The sequence below is a fragment of the Astatotilapia calliptera genome, chromosome 12, assembly GCF_964374335.1.
Source record: "Astatotilapia calliptera chromosome 12, fAstCal68.1, whole genome shotgun sequence".
In the NCBI taxonomy this organism is placed as follows: Eukaryota; Metazoa; Chordata; class Actinopteri; order Cichliformes; family Cichlidae; genus Astatotilapia; species Astatotilapia calliptera.
In genome coordinates this window covers 16,735,521-16,751,740 of record NC_137433.1, presented here as the reverse complement: position 1 = coordinate 16,751,740, position 16,220 = coordinate 16,735,521, and the positions used below count along the sequence as shown (strand labels likewise).

General features: G+C 42.4%; 2 protein-coding genes and 1 long non-coding RNA gene across 4 annotated transcripts; 2 read left to right on the top strand and 1 right to left on the bottom strand.

Annotated features, from left to right (window-relative positions):
- The first annotated feature begins 2,449 nt into the window (after positions 1–2,449).
- Positions 2,450–5,435, top strand: LOC113033162 (uncharacterized). The gene is made up of 4 exons (XM_026186625.2): positions 2,450–2,687; positions 2,836–3,002; positions 3,098–4,299; positions 4,715–5,435. Exons 1-4 carry the CDS (start codon positions 2,450–2,452, stop codon positions 5,106–5,108), a joined length of 2,001 nt encoding a protein of 666 aa, XP_026042410.2. The 3' UTR covers positions 5,109–5,435.
- Positions 4,870–6,048, bottom strand: LOC113033165 (uncharacterized). The gene is made up of 2 exons (XR_003274003.2): positions 5,924–6,048; positions 4,870–4,952 (listed from the first exon to the last, which is right to left on the bottom strand). It is a non-coding gene; the product is annotated as an uncharacterized LOC113033165 (long non-coding RNA).
- Positions 6,049–6,110: 62 nt separating this feature from the next.
- entpd4 (ectonucleoside triphosphate diphosphohydrolase 4) lies at positions 6,111–12,056 on the top strand. Of its 2 annotated transcripts, none has more exons than XM_026186628.2 (13): positions 6,111–6,301; positions 6,670–6,788; positions 6,868–7,065; positions 7,147–7,352; positions 7,473–7,623; positions 7,737–7,840; positions 8,201–8,260; positions 8,434–8,564; positions 9,016–9,182; positions 9,293–9,617; positions 10,292–10,377; positions 10,489–10,650; positions 10,858–12,056. In XM_026186628.2, the coding sequence occupies exons 2-13, from the start codon at positions 6,772–6,774 to the stop codon at positions 11,090–11,092; spliced, it is 1,842 nt and encodes a 613-aa protein (XP_026042413.1). In that variant the 5' UTR covers positions 6,111–6,301; positions 6,670–6,771; the 3' UTR covers positions 11,093–12,056. The 2 variants fall into 2 exon arrangements, with proteins under 2 accessions (XP_026042413.1, XP_026042412.1); XM_026186627.2 differs by having other exon boundaries at positions 8,434–8,588.
- Positions 12,057–16,220: the final 4,164 nt, after the last annotated feature.

Sequence of the window (16,220 nt, the reverse complement as noted above, 5' to 3'; positions counted from 1 at the left end):
GTCCTACTGACATCAAGGCTTCTTCTCTTTTTTTTTTTTTTTTTTTTTTTAAAACGTCCCATAAAACAGAAGATGTCACGCTAAAATTCACAGCCACTCGTGGGAGAAAACGGTAGTCGGAACAGTTACAGTATAAAAGCATCATAAAGCACTTTTATCTGAAAAAAAAGTAAACAAAACAAAACAGAAACAGCGTTTTTATTTCACCCATTGTAAACATACAACAAAACAGCAATACAATTAACTTGATGAGGTGGTGTTGTGTTATTTGTGAATGATTTGTTGAAAAGAGCAAAATCTTTCAGCCCATAAACTGAGCAACTTTCTTCAACTGAGCTAATAGCTGCAAGCAAAGTAGCAGAGATGCTCTCACATGCCTACCCTCAAGTTAAAAAAGTTCATGTCTAAAAAAAAGACTTCTATTCAACTTAGTTTCACTTCATATTTTTCCACTTGGTTGTCTGCACTCCACCCACAGTGGCGCTGTCTAAACATGTGTCTCTAAACCAAATGGAATATTTCCCAGAGTGAGAATGAGTCTGAATAAGACTTTTTTCCTGCTGTGCATGTAAAAGTGACACTTTGGATGGTCCTGATTCTACAGACAGTTTCTCAGGTTTATGTGTGAAAAAGACTTTAGTGATTGTTTTGAACGGTGCATGCTCAGGTATCCTTTTCATGGCTTAAACTGGCACAATTAATTCTATTGATTTAATTGAAATAAATGTAGGCCTATAACCTCCTGTTGACTAATCCATGAGGTACACCAGTGAACACGGAAGCCCAGTTGCCCAAATCTTTTAACAGATTTACAGCTTACAACCATAACACCTGAGCACACCTGATCTCATCAATCTGATCTCAGGGGCTGGGCAGCATCAGGCCTGTTTAGTACTTGAATGGGACCCCACCTCAGAAACCAGGTACTGTAAGGTTGGAGGGCGGCTCACGTGGTGGAGCGTGTCATCCACCAGTCTGAAAGCTGATCTTGAAGCATTCTGGGTAAAATATTGAACCTTGCTTCATTTGTGTGCGAATGTTAGATAAATGGACTTCTATGGAGCTTTTGTACTCTAGCTGACCATTTAAAGTGCTTTTTACTACAAGCCTCAGTCACCCAGTCACACACACGTTCATACAAGTGCTTTTTTCGATATCTAAGTGCAGACACACTCAGGTAAAAGTGCTTAGGTATATAGATAAAATATATACATGTGTGACTGTGTGAATGAGACTTGTAGCAGAAAGCTTTTGAGCGCTCACATTGTGTAGAAAGACAAGCGGAAGTTCAATTATTTATCTTAATTGCCTACATCGATATTTACTCCTCTCAATCGTAGACTCAGTCCTACTATTGTCTTGCAGCACCATCGTGTGGTACAAAGTGGTATTACATAAAGTATTCGTATTTTGCGTCGTGGCATTGCAACATAAGTAAATGTTGGAAGGTTGTAAACCTTTTTAATTAACAACAAGTATCTTAAACACAGTTCAAGATTCATTTATAAGATTCACGAATATCAGCATTTAAAGTTACTTTACAGGCACATAATTAAAAGACTTTTCCTGAGAGTAATACAGAACGCCTTAATTAATGATTAGTATTACATTCATAGACAATTTGCTTGCAGATAAGATAACAAAAGTGATAATAATCAGTTAATTTGCATTTATAACATTTTTTTCCGAAACTTCACACTGACCTTGAACGTAACTTGACGTTCAGTGACACTCGGTCCCTCCCTAAGTTTTTCAGAAAGCCCTACCGGGTTACCAGTGAAGTCTCGAGCACTGCTTTTTTTCCGCTGGACTTTCAGACCGGGGAAGTTCACTCGAGTCAGGCAACCTGACACGAAGTGCTCCTGGGAGACAAAACTCAGGGGAAAATGTTCCACATGACGAGCGTCCAGTCAGGAAGTGTTGAAAGCGTCAGAGCAAGGCACAACTGTGCTTTGTTTTCGCATAACGACAAGACAGCACACTGTTACATCTGCCAGGTAGGTGTCAGTGCACTGGAAACTATTCTAAACAATACATTCTGCTCCTTTCAATCTTTCCGTAACTACAAAGGCGAGTTAGTTAGACAGCAGCACTGATAGTTAACAGTTTACTGTAGCTTGGTTAACCACCCACACTCTCATTCACACACGAACACCAAAGTAGTTATTAACATCAGCTAGTATGTTTTAATGTTTAGATATGAACGCTGATCGGTGAGAGGAGGGGTGTGTGCACCGTGTCAGTTTTATATGTGTCTATATATGGGGTTTTTTTTTTAAAACATTGTTGGTAAAATAACTTCAATCCTAATGACACCATTCAAATTACATAAGAGTTAAAACTCCTTATCAACATTATGAATTTATGAAAGAAAGCAATTTCTACTTTTAACCCTTCATCACTTGTTGCATTTGACCACTTCAGCCCTGAAGTCAGCTGAAATCCCACAATGCCCCTATTTCGGGCTTTGGCTGAACGTGGTGGGGCGAAGGCTAGACCTGGGCGCAGGAGGCAGAGAACAGGAGACTGCTGGAGGACAGATGAAGATGGTCCGGTCCTTTCACTGAGGCAGCTGTCTCTGCTAAGCCTTGCTGACAACATGAAAAAAGTGTGGGTGAAAGACTATACCGATAACTACCTGGATCAATATTCATTCAGATACATCATGGGGCCTTTCAACTTACTCAGTGAGTTAATTAAAAAATGATAACTGGAGAAATTTAAAAAAGCAGCAGCACAGATTTGATTAAATCACTATAAGTGATCCCCTGCTGTACGTGTCTTAATGATATCTTTGTGGATGTTTCTTTTTCTACTCTTTAACTCTGCCTGTAGCCAGTGAACTGGTTGAGGAGCTGACATGCCTGCTGTGCAGCAGAAAGAAGTTGTCCAGGGCAGCCCTCCACCTCCTATTGGTTCCCCAGCTTCGAGGTCTGTCTCTGGAAAGTTGTCCTGCTTTGGTCACCCCAGCCCTCTGCACTCACATTGCTGCACGCTGCCAGGTTAGAGAGAAACCACCGCTTCCGTGTCCGTGTCTCATCTTTTACTCTGTCTGATTATTTATTGTGAGTCTGAATTTTCTGTGTTTTTGTCTCAGGATTTGAGGAGTCTGGATTTGTCTGGAGCCCAGCAGCTACCTTCAAAGGTCATTTCCGAAACCCTCCATGGCCTTCCTGCTTTGCGCTCCCTCTCTCTGACTGGCATGTCCTGTGACAAGCATGTAATCAGAACAATCGCTCACCGTTGCCGTTTGTTGCGGCATCTAGATGTATCCCACTGTCATTTGCTTTCCCCAGGTGCATTGCTTCCTCTTGGAGGTGGGGCTTTCTGCTCATCCTCAGGCAGTCCCTTTAAAGCTCAGAGTTCTGTTTCCACTTCCTGCTCTGATCAGTCCTCATCCTTTCCTGCAACCCTGGCTCCTCTTCCCCTCAGCAGTCTGCTGGCTCTGGATATTGGGTTTGGGGTACAAGAGGAAGAACCTGTGGCTGCTGCAGCCTACCTCCTTCTCTCGCTCCCCTCCCTGGAAAGAGTAGCCATGGAGGGCATAGAAAAGGCCTGCTGCCTCATCGAGCACAGAGAGTTCAGCCTGGCAGATGAGTTTACAAGCAGGGAAGGAGTTGCCAAGCTGGAACAGGTTTGGCAGGAAAGAAGGGACAAGGAGGGCAAGGATAATTTAAGAATGAGGAGAGAAAAAACAGCAGTGGATAGAGAAAATGAGGATGAAGAGGAGGAGGGGATATCATGGGAGGAGTATAGGAGTGGGAGTGAGGAAGATACAAGTAGAGATGAAGGGCCGCCTTGCTCTCAGAGGCAGTCAGGGCAAAAAAGGACACATCGGTCACAGTCAGACTTTGCCCTGAAACTGAAGGATGTTAAGGGCTTAACCTTTGACTCTCTGGATAGTTTAGGTCGTTTATGTCCAGGCATTTGCTCCATGTCTGTGAGTGTTGACAGTAATGAAAACACTAGAGGAGGAAGCAAGGTATCTGTGTTAGCCGCGGGCCTCAAGGCCTGGTCCGGTCAGATGCAGAGACTCTCAGTCCAATTCCCAGGAAATCTGGACAACCTCCTTCCCTCTCTGTTAGTTGCAGGGTCCTCTCTGATTTCTCTTACACTTGAAGGGGTGAAAACCAACTCCTACACCAGACTCCTGCCAGTCATCAGGGCCTGTCCCAGACTCAGAGACCTGCTCATTTCTGCTGAGCCTTCTCCCTCCTTCCTACAAATAGAACATGAGGAGGATCAACAGGACAATGGAGATCTTCCACGTCTGCCTAACCTTTGCTCTCTCACACTCAGGTAAGGTTACTGCTGAGGTACTATTTATGGTATACCAGGAAGTATTGCCCGTCAGTAAAGATTCTACACTGTTTCTTTGTGTGTTCTTGTAGTAGGCTGCTCATAATGATGTTTCACATCAATCTGACATTTAATCATGCCATTAGAGGAAAATCAAGTCTATTCTTGCTGCCAGGCTTAAGAGGCCCTATTGTACAGATAACGCTGGCCTTTATAGTGTTCATATTCTTCTTTTTAAGCTTTTTTTCTGCCTCGGTAGCACCTATCTGTGTTGTGGCATATAACAAAATAAAGTGAGAGGAAGTAATTATTTGAAACTTAAGAAATGAGGCCAGAAAATTATATTTTGATAAGCAGACAAGACTTTGGCAATCTATCAAAGATCTTTCCTCATCTTCTTTGTCTCTCCCTGAAGTTTCTCCTATGAGCACAGCCAAATAAAGCCTGCCATGTTCTGGATGTCCCTGAAGACGGTCCTCAGGTGTCTCCTGACCGGTTCCCCTTTACTGGAGAAGCTCTCACTCGTCTCCCTGCCGTGCCCCTTGGACTACACTTTACAGAGTGTGCTACGCACAGAGAACTATGAGCCGCGTGCTTCTGCAGAATCCACAGGCTCACCTCTCGTGCCGCTCGGTCGGGTACGCCACGTTGATCTGCAGCGGACAGACGTGACGATTAGAACAGTGAAGAGTTTATTACAGCAGAGCAAGAGACTGAAGTATATGGATGTGAGTTGCTGCTGGCAAATTAGTTGCTCCGAGTGGCTGGCCTGCAAGAAGTGCAGTAATGTTCAAATTGTCTGGGCATAATGAAGAGATTACCAGTGGATTCACGTACAGCAAATAAAACTACTGTGCACCTTTTATAGTGTGAGGTTCTACTATAGCTCTACGAGTTTTGGCAGGTTATCACAGGTTATTTTTGCACTGAGAGAACATATTGAAATTACACTTGATGACTTGTCTTATATAAAAAGAGTTATTACAGTAACTTGGATACATTTGAAAATGTGCTGTATAATTTATACCATGTTTTAAATCATTTGTTATTGTTTTTCAAACTTATTAGAAAGTCAATATTAATGTCTTGTCTTTTCAGTAAGCTATAAATCTTATATTACATACCACATGAGTGGATTTGTGTATGACTTATGATTTTATATCCACTATCAATCCACTGCACATGTCCAAACTATCTCAGCCTTGCCTCTCTACCTTTGTCTCCAACCCGCTCAGCCTGTGCTGTCCCTCTGATGTACTCATTTCTAATCCTGTCAATTCTGGTCACTCCCAATGAAAACATCTCAGTGCAAACATCTCCAAACCACCCACCATAGCAGATCTCACTACCATCTTGTAAATCTTCCCGTTCACTCTTGCTGTTGCCTTTCTGTTATAAATCACTCCTGACACTCCAGACTGTATGCTCTCTTTTTCACCTCTCTCTCATTGCCTTGGATATTTGACCCCAAGTAATTAAACTCGTCCTCCTACCTCTCGCATATTAAACTGTTTCCATCTCATTCATACACGTGTTGTGTCTTCGTTTCAATACCTGTCCTTAATCACCTGAACTTGCTGCACATGATCTCTGCCTGTCAGTCAATAAAAGTCATTTTCCTTACCCTGGTGTCCATCCGTGCGCACAACTCAGTATAAACCTTTGACACCTTTCTTTTTCTTTCCTAACTTCTCCCTTTAAACACGATGATTTCACATCACCTGGGGATCATTTCTTACCTAATTCCAGGAAGTAGGTGGCGGTATTGCACAATAATCCCTACATTAGACGTGGAAGAAGAAAAAAACAAGACGGGCGGCTGTTTGCTCACAGGCTTCCGATCCGGGCTACGCGGAGATAAAAATCAATCACCACGTCTCGACTACCACGTCACTCACCGGATTCCTTCTCGTACCTTTACGTTAGTTAGCCAGAGGTTAGCATCTGGCTGCTAATAAACGCCACATTTTCAAGAAAAGGGGGGATTTTCACACCTTTCCTAGTAAGTAATAAACCGGCTAGGAGCTGTGAACACGTCACATTACCGGTTTTATAGTGACGATCAGTAAAAACGCGCAAAAATAGGATCATTTAGCTTTCTACTACAACCAAAGTCAAACGTTATTAAACACAAACGTCTGAAACGCAAATGTTAGGTCGTGTGAGCGCTTATCGGCTTTCCTTTTATAAGCAGTGCTTTTCCTGTTTGGCTAATGTCTGTCTGTAGTTTAAATACGTTGCCTTTACAGCGATAATATGCTACATGTCCTGTGTCGTACCGGCTCTGCGGGCCTTCTTGATAAAAGAGCTCAAGTTCCCCTCAAAATAAAATGCGAATAACTGTTAATTTATAACATTGCCCCCTAAAAGGTCACAATGATAAATGAAGACATGAGGACGTTTGGAACAAGGCAGATATTCATCTTCCAGCTTCATGCTTTATAGTGATAAGTAAAGCAACAAGTAGAAGAAATGTCCATCATGGGAAGGTTGGTTTCTCCTTGCATACCTTTCACATATCTGTGACGTTTCATACTTTGCTGAGGCTCTCTTACCTTTTGTTGACAGGATCAGCTTTTCGTGCCTTTTCCCAGCTTCGTGGCACTTCAGCCTCTCATCCCAGGTTCTTCCTCGGCTCCTGATACCATCAATCAGACAGCTGCTCTTCATCAGTCTAGTGGTCTGCCTCATAGGGCTGCTCTACCTGCTGCTTGTTGCTGGAAAGGGGCACGTCAGCTGGATCACAAAGGAAAATCACTTCCACAGGTTTTACACAACTACTATCCAGTTGTAGATGTCCTAGTAAACATGGGAAGCATCATTTCTAACTTTTACGATTCTCAACAGGCATTTAGCCAGGGTCACTGATATCGACGCAACAGACACAACCAACCCCAACCTGAACTACGGTCTGGTAGTGGACTGTGGCAGCAGTGGCTCCAGGGTGTTCGTGTACTGCTGGCCCCGGCACAACGGTAATCCCCACGAACTGCTGGACATCCGGCAAATGCGAGATCAGAACCGCAAGCCAGTGGTCATGAAAATCAAGCCAGGTGAGATGTCCAGTGTTTGGCTCAAACTGTTATCACAATATTATATGGTGATGCACGCATTTCAGCATCTTGTACTGCCTTTTATTTACCCGCTGCGATCTAATGTGTGTTTTCCTTCAGGTATTTCCGAATTGGCTAAAACACCGGAGAAAGCCAGTGATTATATATACCCACTGCTGAGCTTTGCAGCCCAGCACATCCCCAAACACAAGCACCAGGAAACACCCTTGTATGTCCTGTGCACAGCTGGAATGAGAATCCTACCCGAAAAGTAAAACCCCAATAAGAATAAAATTGTGAACTACAAATCTGTTAACACCTGAGCTGACCTGAGTTACAGTTAAAAATAGCAAAGTTCTTGTTATTTTGTTTGTTTGATTTCAGTCAACAGGAAGCACTTCTGGAGGATCTGCGCACAGATATCCCAGTCCACTTCAACTTCCTCTTCTCGGATTCCCACGTGGAAGTGATTTCTGGAAAACAAGAAGGTGCGTAAATGGAAACGTAATTTGAATTTGTTTATTTCAAAGGGACAGTGCATGTAAATGAACAAATCAGTGAAAATATCGAGTTCCTGGCACGTTAGACGAAAACAATAAACAAGAAATTTAACACATCATCAGACAATTTACAACGATGTAGTTCAGGCAACAAATACATAAAATTACAACATGAAATTTTATAGTACACAAGAATGAACATCAGTGTGTTATACAGAATGAGAATGGTTTGTGTTGTTTTATATTTAATACAGTGGGAGTTTATTTGATTCATCACTTTGTAGCCACTGAAAAGTTTTCTGACACTAAACCTTATATCATAATTTACTTTGTATTTATTGGTTTTAGGTGTCTATGCTTGGATTGGAATCAACTTTGTCCTTGGAAGATTTGACCATGTGCACAATGGTAAGAATCCAAGAAGGTAGCATTGCAGTTGTGTACTAAGTTTTTGCCACTAAAAGGCTGTTGTGCTGCATGTTAACTAAATCCATGGAGACTTTTGTATCTGCTAACGCGGTGCTCATACGATACGCCTTCACTAACTGAATCTCAAACCCCTTTGCTCTCGATCACCCAAGACGGCGAGGCTGTAGTGGAGGTACATGTTCCAGGCGGCGATCAGCAGGAGATGCTGTTGAGGAAAAGGACTACAGGTGTCCTGGACATGGGTGGTGTCTCCACACAGATTGCGTACGAAGTGCCCAAAACTGTAAGCTTTGCTTCTCCACAGCAGGTTATTATCCACAACCAATTCTGTTTTCGTGCTCTTTGGTTTTTGCCACTCACCCTCTGTTTTTCTCCCCCACTCCCCTTCTTCCACCCTCTATCATTTCCTGGTAAAACCTGTATGATCTACTCTCCATTCATCACTATTGACTCTACTGTAAGCCAGCTGCAGGCTCAGCAAATATGCCACTGATTGACTGTAGCCTCCCTTGATAGTTCATCTCTGCTTCTTTGATGTTTTGAGATGCCTTATTTGAGACACAATATTTAGCTTTCTCTTTTATTTTCTTGCCTCGACTATGGCTGCCCTGCTCTAATAATAAAGGTGTGTTTATATGCATACACGCACTTTAGAAGTGCGGGTGTGTAAATTTGAATATGCGTAAGTAGAGGGAGGGAGTCACTTCTCGTGCTGATGTGTGTTTGCTCTGTAGGAGGAAATCGCCAAGAACTTACTGGCCGAGTTTAACTTGGGGTGTGACGTGCATCGCACAGAGCATGTGTATCGTGTTTATGTGTCCACCTTTCTGGGTTATGGAGGAAATGCAGCACGCCAAAGATATGAGGAGAATCTCATCAGAAATACTGCAGCCCGAAACAGGTGAGATCTGCAGGTCATTCTCTTGGCTTAATTAAACTGTTTTTGGGCTTGTTTGTTTTTTTTAAAGGTGGCACTACACTGTATTGCGGATATTTATTATATTTATTCAGGCTCTTAGATCAGCATATTGGTGAAACAGTGGAGTCTCCACTGCTGGACCCATGTCTACCCACTGACCTGCAGGATGAGATCGGCCCACCTACGCAGCACCTGTATCTGCGAGGCACTGGAGACTTTGACCAGTGTAGGCAAATTCTCCAGCCATTCCTAAACCGCACCAATGACACCCAAACCTCCCTCAATGGCGTCTACCAGCCGGCAATTGACTACAGCAACAGTCAGTTCTATGGCTTCTCTGAGTTCTACTACTGCATGGAGGATGTGCTGCGCATGGGTGGAGATTATAATGCTTCGAAGTACGCCAAGGCTGCCAAGGTGAGTGGCGCTAAAAAAGTTTAAGTGCCAGCAGAGCTCCACGGTACTAGGTGGTGAGCGCAGAACCTGCTGAAGGACCCTGATGTCACTTTCATGGGCTCTTTCTGACAGTTTAGTCAGTGACATACACATGAGTATCCCCCTAGCTCGTGTAGGGCTCTGGAAGTGTTCCTCCTGGTCCTTCAGTCTTGCTTGCTGAGTTGATGCCCTTCTCCTTGTATGTCCTCCACACTCTTGAGACTGTGCTGGGAGACAGTAAACCCCATTGTCATAGGGATGCACCATGCTCGAGTAGCTGTGCAACTTGAATGGGCTGGGGGAACAATCTCATGCTACCAGTAGTGGCAAGTGCCATCAGTAAACAGGGATGATGGCAATGGTGCTCACCACCTGCTAAACCACTCCCTTTTTGAGATGTGTTTTGTTACCTCTCCACTGTACCTGTTTTCAATTTGATTGAAAGCAGGTGAAGTTGATTCACAATGGCTCACGCTTGCTATTAGGGTGGATTGATCCCTCAAGTTTAACTTTATTTAGGCTGTGATGATCCAGTGTTCCTTTAACCCTTTTGAGCAGTGGAGTAGAGTTATTTTGAGCACTAGAATGGTTATACTAATGTTTATCATTCACTTATCATTGGAAACTTTGCAGACATTTTTATTAAACATTTACAGAGTTATTGTGCCACCCAGTGGAAGATTCTGAGGGAACGCTTTGAGTCTGGGTTATATGCCTCACATGCAGATCTCCATAGATTGAAGTAAGTCAGGACTCTCCAGCAGTTTCTGAAAACAACATATAACTTGTCACGTTCCTCCAATATCTCTGCTGCATGAATGTTCAGCATGTGCTGTATTTTTCCTGTCTGCAGGTACCAGTGTTTTAAATCGGCATGGATGTATGAAGTATTGCACACAGGCTTCTCTTTTCCAACCAATTATAAAAACCTAAAGACTGCTTTATTGGTCTACGATAAGGAGGTCCAGTGGACTCTTGGAGCTATACTTTACAGAACACGGTTTCTGCCTTTAAGGTAAGATGGATTTTCTCGCACATGTTGCCCTTTCCTTGTCAGTTTACTAATCAAGCTTTAAGTCATTTTGCCCAGTGAAAATAATGCTGTTCATGTGAATGAGTGCAGCCATGGTTAGTTGAGCTGGATTTCACTACAGAACTCTCAGTCTTTGTTTCCCAAACTGTTGTAATATGTGTGACTTGTTCTTGTTGTGACCTCTTCCAGGGACATCCAACAGGAAAGCCTGAAAGGAGCGCACTCTCACTGGCGACACAGCTTCTCCTTTGTCAACAATCACTACTTATTCCTGGCTTGCTTCTTCATCGTTTTGCTTTCTATTATACTGTACTTACGGCGACTCCGCCGCATTCATCGGCGCACAGCTCAGCGTTGCACCCCCTCGTCTGTACCGTGGCTGGAAGAGGGCCTTGCCTCGCCAACAATCCTCATCAATCTCTAAAATTTGTAGAGCGTAAAGTCTGGGCAGCGCGTCTGTTTCCCATTGCCAATTTTCGCTCCTTTTCTCTCTAAAGCCATCTCCTTTGTCAGTGACTCTTTGAAGGCTGCTCCACCTTAATGTGTTTTGAGAGATGGTACAAATAAGGAACACCTTGCATGAATCTTCAGGCTTGCCTAAGGAAAGTATGTGCGATTAAGTTAAACATTCATAATTATATTTTTGCCTGTCTAATTCAGAGGGCAGCTGCCCTTAAGTGTCTCTTATTTATTTCCAGAAATAAATGGTACTTTATTTCCAGGTTATCCATAGGGAAATAATTTCTTAGTCAAACTTTTTAATTTCACAAAGTTTGACAAATAAACTATAGTGGCTTTTTTTTTTAAATTTCTATTTATGTGTGGATATTTACAGTTCTGTATGCCTTTGCCTTTTCTTTGTGCATGTACACATCTTTTTTGTTGTTGTTCTTAAAGTTAGATGAAATAAGCACTCCCCTATTTGTATAGAAACCTCAAATGCAATTAATTATAATCAGTAGAAGGGGAATTTTTTTTTTTTTTTTGCGCTGCAGTTGAGAAGCACGTCTAGCAGGAATAGTCTTTTTCTGTTTGAGTGTGTCTGTGCGCATCGCTCCAAAAGTGACAAGTAGCCTTGAACAGCTATGCTAGTGCAATACATGTCTTATCACTGCAATGCATCTACCCTTTTCTCGTGAGCCTCAGTCTTTTCTAAGGCCTTGCTGAAAGTCTTGCGTGTGGATATCTGGCTGTTCGGTTGGATACTGTTGCATATGTTTATGTTTAGGCTTCGTTTTCAGAAGCTATCATGTCACTGCTGTGTGTGTGTGGGGGGGGGGGGATTGTAAACAAGAGCACATGCCCCATTATTTATATAATGAAATGTTTTCACAAATGAATGTGAAATAAATGTGACACTGCAACCCAGTAATAAAAATTTTATGCTATTCTGATCTTTTTTTATTATCTTTTGGATTAAATGTAAATTTCGTGGTCTTTGGGAGTAATGTGAACACAAACCTCTCTGTCCTCTTTTATTCACCAAATGTGGTTTTTAAACTTATTTCCTGTTTAAAAACTGCATGGGGAAAAAAAAATCAATCAATGGTAATAATCAGCATGTAGCCAATAATGGCCACAGGGCTGCAGGGTTTTTTTGTTTGTGTGTTTGTTTGTTTGTTTGTTTTTTGCCTGTCCTGTTTGGTTCTTTAGTCATCAAAATTGTTGTCTGAAGGCCAACAAAGATACCCAACGAATTTACTTTACCAAGTGGATCATCAAGGCCTCGCCGTATTGGTCCATTTGATCAACCTTTGTTATTCATTTTTATTTTTAGTTGTTACTGATGGGCAGTGGCGGTCCTAGTCTGTTTGGTGCCCCGGGCGAACACACAACATTTCACCAGAGAGAAACACACACATATGAAGAGAGAGAGAGTATGCATAGTATGCAAACAGCCATCATAATTCGTCATACAATGAGAACAGGACAAATCAACAACTGACAATGACTAATTAATATTAAAATCTGTAACAATGTATTGTTTGGAGTTTAGTCTGTTACTGTTACTATTTTTACCATTTCTTTTTGGAGCAACTGAAATCCACATAATTTCCTTAGGGATTAATAAAGGATTCTGATTCTGATTGTTTCAGGATGACCTGCCATTATCCAATGACACATCTGCTTACCTGTATCTTTTGCTCGTTTCTCTTCCTCTTCTTTTCTATTTTTTCTAAACTGAGCACCTGATGGCTTTGAACTTTTCTTGTCCATCTTCCATTGGTTTTAATTTTGCACTCCAGTATGAACACAAATCCCTCAACCCGAGGATCGCCACAACATAACCTAATAGACCTTTTCTTACTCTTCTTATATTTATTGTTTGTTTACTTGCACTGCTGTAACTGGAGCCTCGTCGTCTCGTCTCTCTATATACTGGACTGTGTGTAGCGGAGATGACAATAAAGTTTACTTTGACTTCAGCAGCGAGCAGGCACACCGAGGGCTCTCGCGCTCACTTTTCGCGTATAGAATTTCGGGGAAAAAAAACATCGGTGCAAATTATAAGTCTGTATCATAATGTCTGGTGTTTCGTGTTTGTTGGTTTGTTTTTATTTTGTTTTACTTTGCGAGTTGGTTATTAGATGCTCCAGCCAGCCAGTGAATACCCCGCTGCCCCGCCCTCTCCTCCCTGTGCAGCAAGCAGCAGGCGCACCTCGCAAACGGAGGGCGCCCTTACTCCCAGCAAATGGGGCAGCATGAGTACGAGCAATGTTTTTTTTTTTGCCGAGATCTCCTGAATCACCTGTTGAGAGAGGAAAAAAGCAAAATAGAGAGCAACATAATAAACACAACACCACTGCATGAATCTAGCTAAGTGTAAATAACAGTAAATACTAAAAAAATAAATGTTTTTGTGCAGCACGCAGGACCGACAGCGCACAATGTGCTTTGAGGTAGCAGCTAAGAAAAGTGTAGTTTGTGTCTATGAACAATGAACACCTGTGTGCACACCTGTGTGGATCCGCGCGCTGGTATTCAAAATGTTTCTCCATGTAACAATCTGCTAGAGCAGTGGTTCTCAAACTTTTTTTTGCTGCTGTTTTACAAGAAAAATGTTCGTGCCCCCCGCCTCCATGCACGCGCACACACAAACACATCCTCCAACCACACACACCCATATTTTGCTCCATTGTGGTTTATTTCACACCTCAAACATTTAGTAAACAATTAAACAAATACAAGTAATCTGCAATAAATGACAGGTAGTAATAAAATAAACTACTAACTCTTTTACGCTACGTCCACACCTACACGGGTATTTTTTGAAAACGCAGCTGTTTCGTCCACACTTAAACGGCGTTTCGAATCACCGAAAACGGAGATTTTTTAAAACTCATTTTTTGCGTTTGGACGAGGAATACAGAGTTCATCACGCAACTCAAAGGTATGTGCCTTTTCTCAGGTCACGCTGTGCATCACGTTATTGTTTACATGAGATGAATTGCACAATGGCAGATAGAGACAAAATACTGTTAATCTGACTATCTTCAGTTTTTACATACTTACATATACACATGCAGTTACTGTCCCTCCATTTAGAAAGGCAGAGGCTTCACGGTGTAATTGTTTTACATGTAGTTTCCTGTGTAATAATATTCAACATTGCTATCAATACATTTTTCAAAAAATGCCTCTCTGTGCAAAATCGGTTCAAAAACATAAACAGCTGTGGGATACTGTTTGTCCGTGGTTTGAACCGGGGAACAAATCGTGGCAGGATCAGCCACTGTAACTTTACTGTATAAAGAGCTAACGTCTCCAAAATGTCAGGAGTAGTTAGTCATTACAACAAGTGTTTGTGAATTAAAAATCAAGAATGTGGGATACTGTTTGTCCATGATTTGAAGAGCCCAGCGCTGCTGCCGACAAGGGAAAACCAATTATGCAGGGAGACCTACCTGGCACTTGTGCAGGTGAAACCAAAGGGAAGATTTGCTTCACCATATTTTCTAGTCTTTGGCTTAGAATGAAGTTGGTTTGGAAACATATTCAGCGATGCTTCATCTCCTGCTTTGGGTTTGTGTGGGAGCCCCGTGCTAGCAGTGTGGAAGGCTTGTTTTTTTTGGTTTTGTTTTGTTTTGTTTCCCTTTTCATACCGCCCCCCCCCCCCCCCCCGCAATGGCTCTGCGCCTCCCCCCCCCCCCCCCCCCCCCTAGGGGGCAGGCCCCCCACTTTGGGAAGGTCTGTGCTAGAGGGTGTGGGGAGCCATAGGCCTGTCCCCCAGGGCATGAAGCAGGCATGGAGGAGATCCAGGCCTCGACATCCAGAGGCCCCAGAGAGCGAGAGCCAAAGGAGGATCATCAGAGGGGCATTCGTGCCACCCTCTGCAGAAACTGCTGTGTCACCATGCAAATACTTAATTTAAAAAATAGTGTTTCCAAGCCACAGTCTGGCATTGTTGTGTTGGATATCTGCTCTGTTACAAGGCTGTAAGTGCTGCATCACTGAGAATATTCCACTCGTGGATTTGTTTCCAAGCAAACAAAGTCATGCACACAATGCAAAATCAATGTGACCTGTCTTGAGAACGAAGCAAATGAGCCATGTGGTGTTTGAAGTCCTCAGCAGACACTCCAATAGTAACATAAACTAATGCACTCGCTTATTGTTGCTTTGAGTGGAAGATAAATTCATTGCCACTTTTGCTAGAATTCAAAACATGTTCTAAACTCCCACGTTTGTTTGCTGTGAAGTAACCTCTCAGACTGAACTCGTGTCTCAATATTAGTATTATATATACTGTTGATATTATTAGTCTGTTATTAACAAAGACTGACATGATTACATGCAACAGTTTGTGAAGTACAAAAGGCAGGCTGGTCATTTTCTTTCTGCTTTTTGCTGCATCATGTCTCTGGTCTCCCACCTTCAGCGTTGTAATAACCAGCTGTAGCTTTAAAAGTTCATTTTTTATTGGTACACTACCTGTTCATGTTAACCTTTTTGTGGTATGTGATATGTGAACAACAGCTGTAACGGCACCCTGAAAACAAGTGGCTCTTTAAGGTTCTTATATTGCTGAGTCACTGGGATGTCACCGTGCCTCACAAACACACCCTCAGTGATGCAATATGCTTTTTCCCATTGAGCTTAAGTTTCAGTCAATAGTACGTAACATAGGACAGTTTAACTCATTTTTATAGGTATGATTACGATGTTTTTGTTTTGATTGAAGACAAATCCCTTAAAAATGCTATTGTGTGACCGATTAATGGCTCAGAAAATGTTTTTAAAAAGCAGTTGTTCTTGTTCAGATCACTCCCTGTGATGTCAATCAGAGGGTGGGGTGGCCTGACCACTAACTCTTAAGAGCAGCTGAATCCAGTGATAACCGCTGCACACACTGGGATCTAGTGGAATATCAAAGTGAATTTGAAACTTCTGTCCTGCAACATGAGACAGGTATACAGTATCTAAAGACATATAAATAATTAAGAGTAGAAGATGTAATGAAAAAACAAGGAATTGGTTTAAATAACTGGCCTCCAGCGGGGTCCTTGGACTAAAGCAAATGGAAGGAACCTGTGAGGTAGTCCAACAGTTTG

Coding starts and splice junctions, on each gene's coding strand:
- LOC113033162 (XM_026186625.2), top strand. CDS start 2,450: ATGCCCCTATTTCGGGCTTTGGCTGAACGTGGTGGGGCGAAGGCTAGA. Junction 3,003..3,097: donor ACATTGCTGCACGCTGCCAG/GTTAGAGAGAAA, acceptor TTTTTGTCTCAG/GATTTGAGGAGTCTGGATTT. Junction 4,300..4,714: donor CTTTGCTCTCTCACACTCAG/GTAAGGTTACTG, acceptor CTCTCCCTGAAG/TTTCTCCTATGAGCACAGCC.
- entpd4 (XM_026186627.2), top strand. Junction 8,261..8,433: donor ATTTGACCATGTGCACAATG/GTAAGAATCCAA, acceptor CGATCACCCAAG/ACGGCGAGGCTGTAGTGGAG. Junction 10,651..10,857: donor ACACGGTTTCTGCCTTTAAG/GTAAGATGGATT, acceptor GACCTCTTCCAG/GGACATCCAACAGGAAAGCC.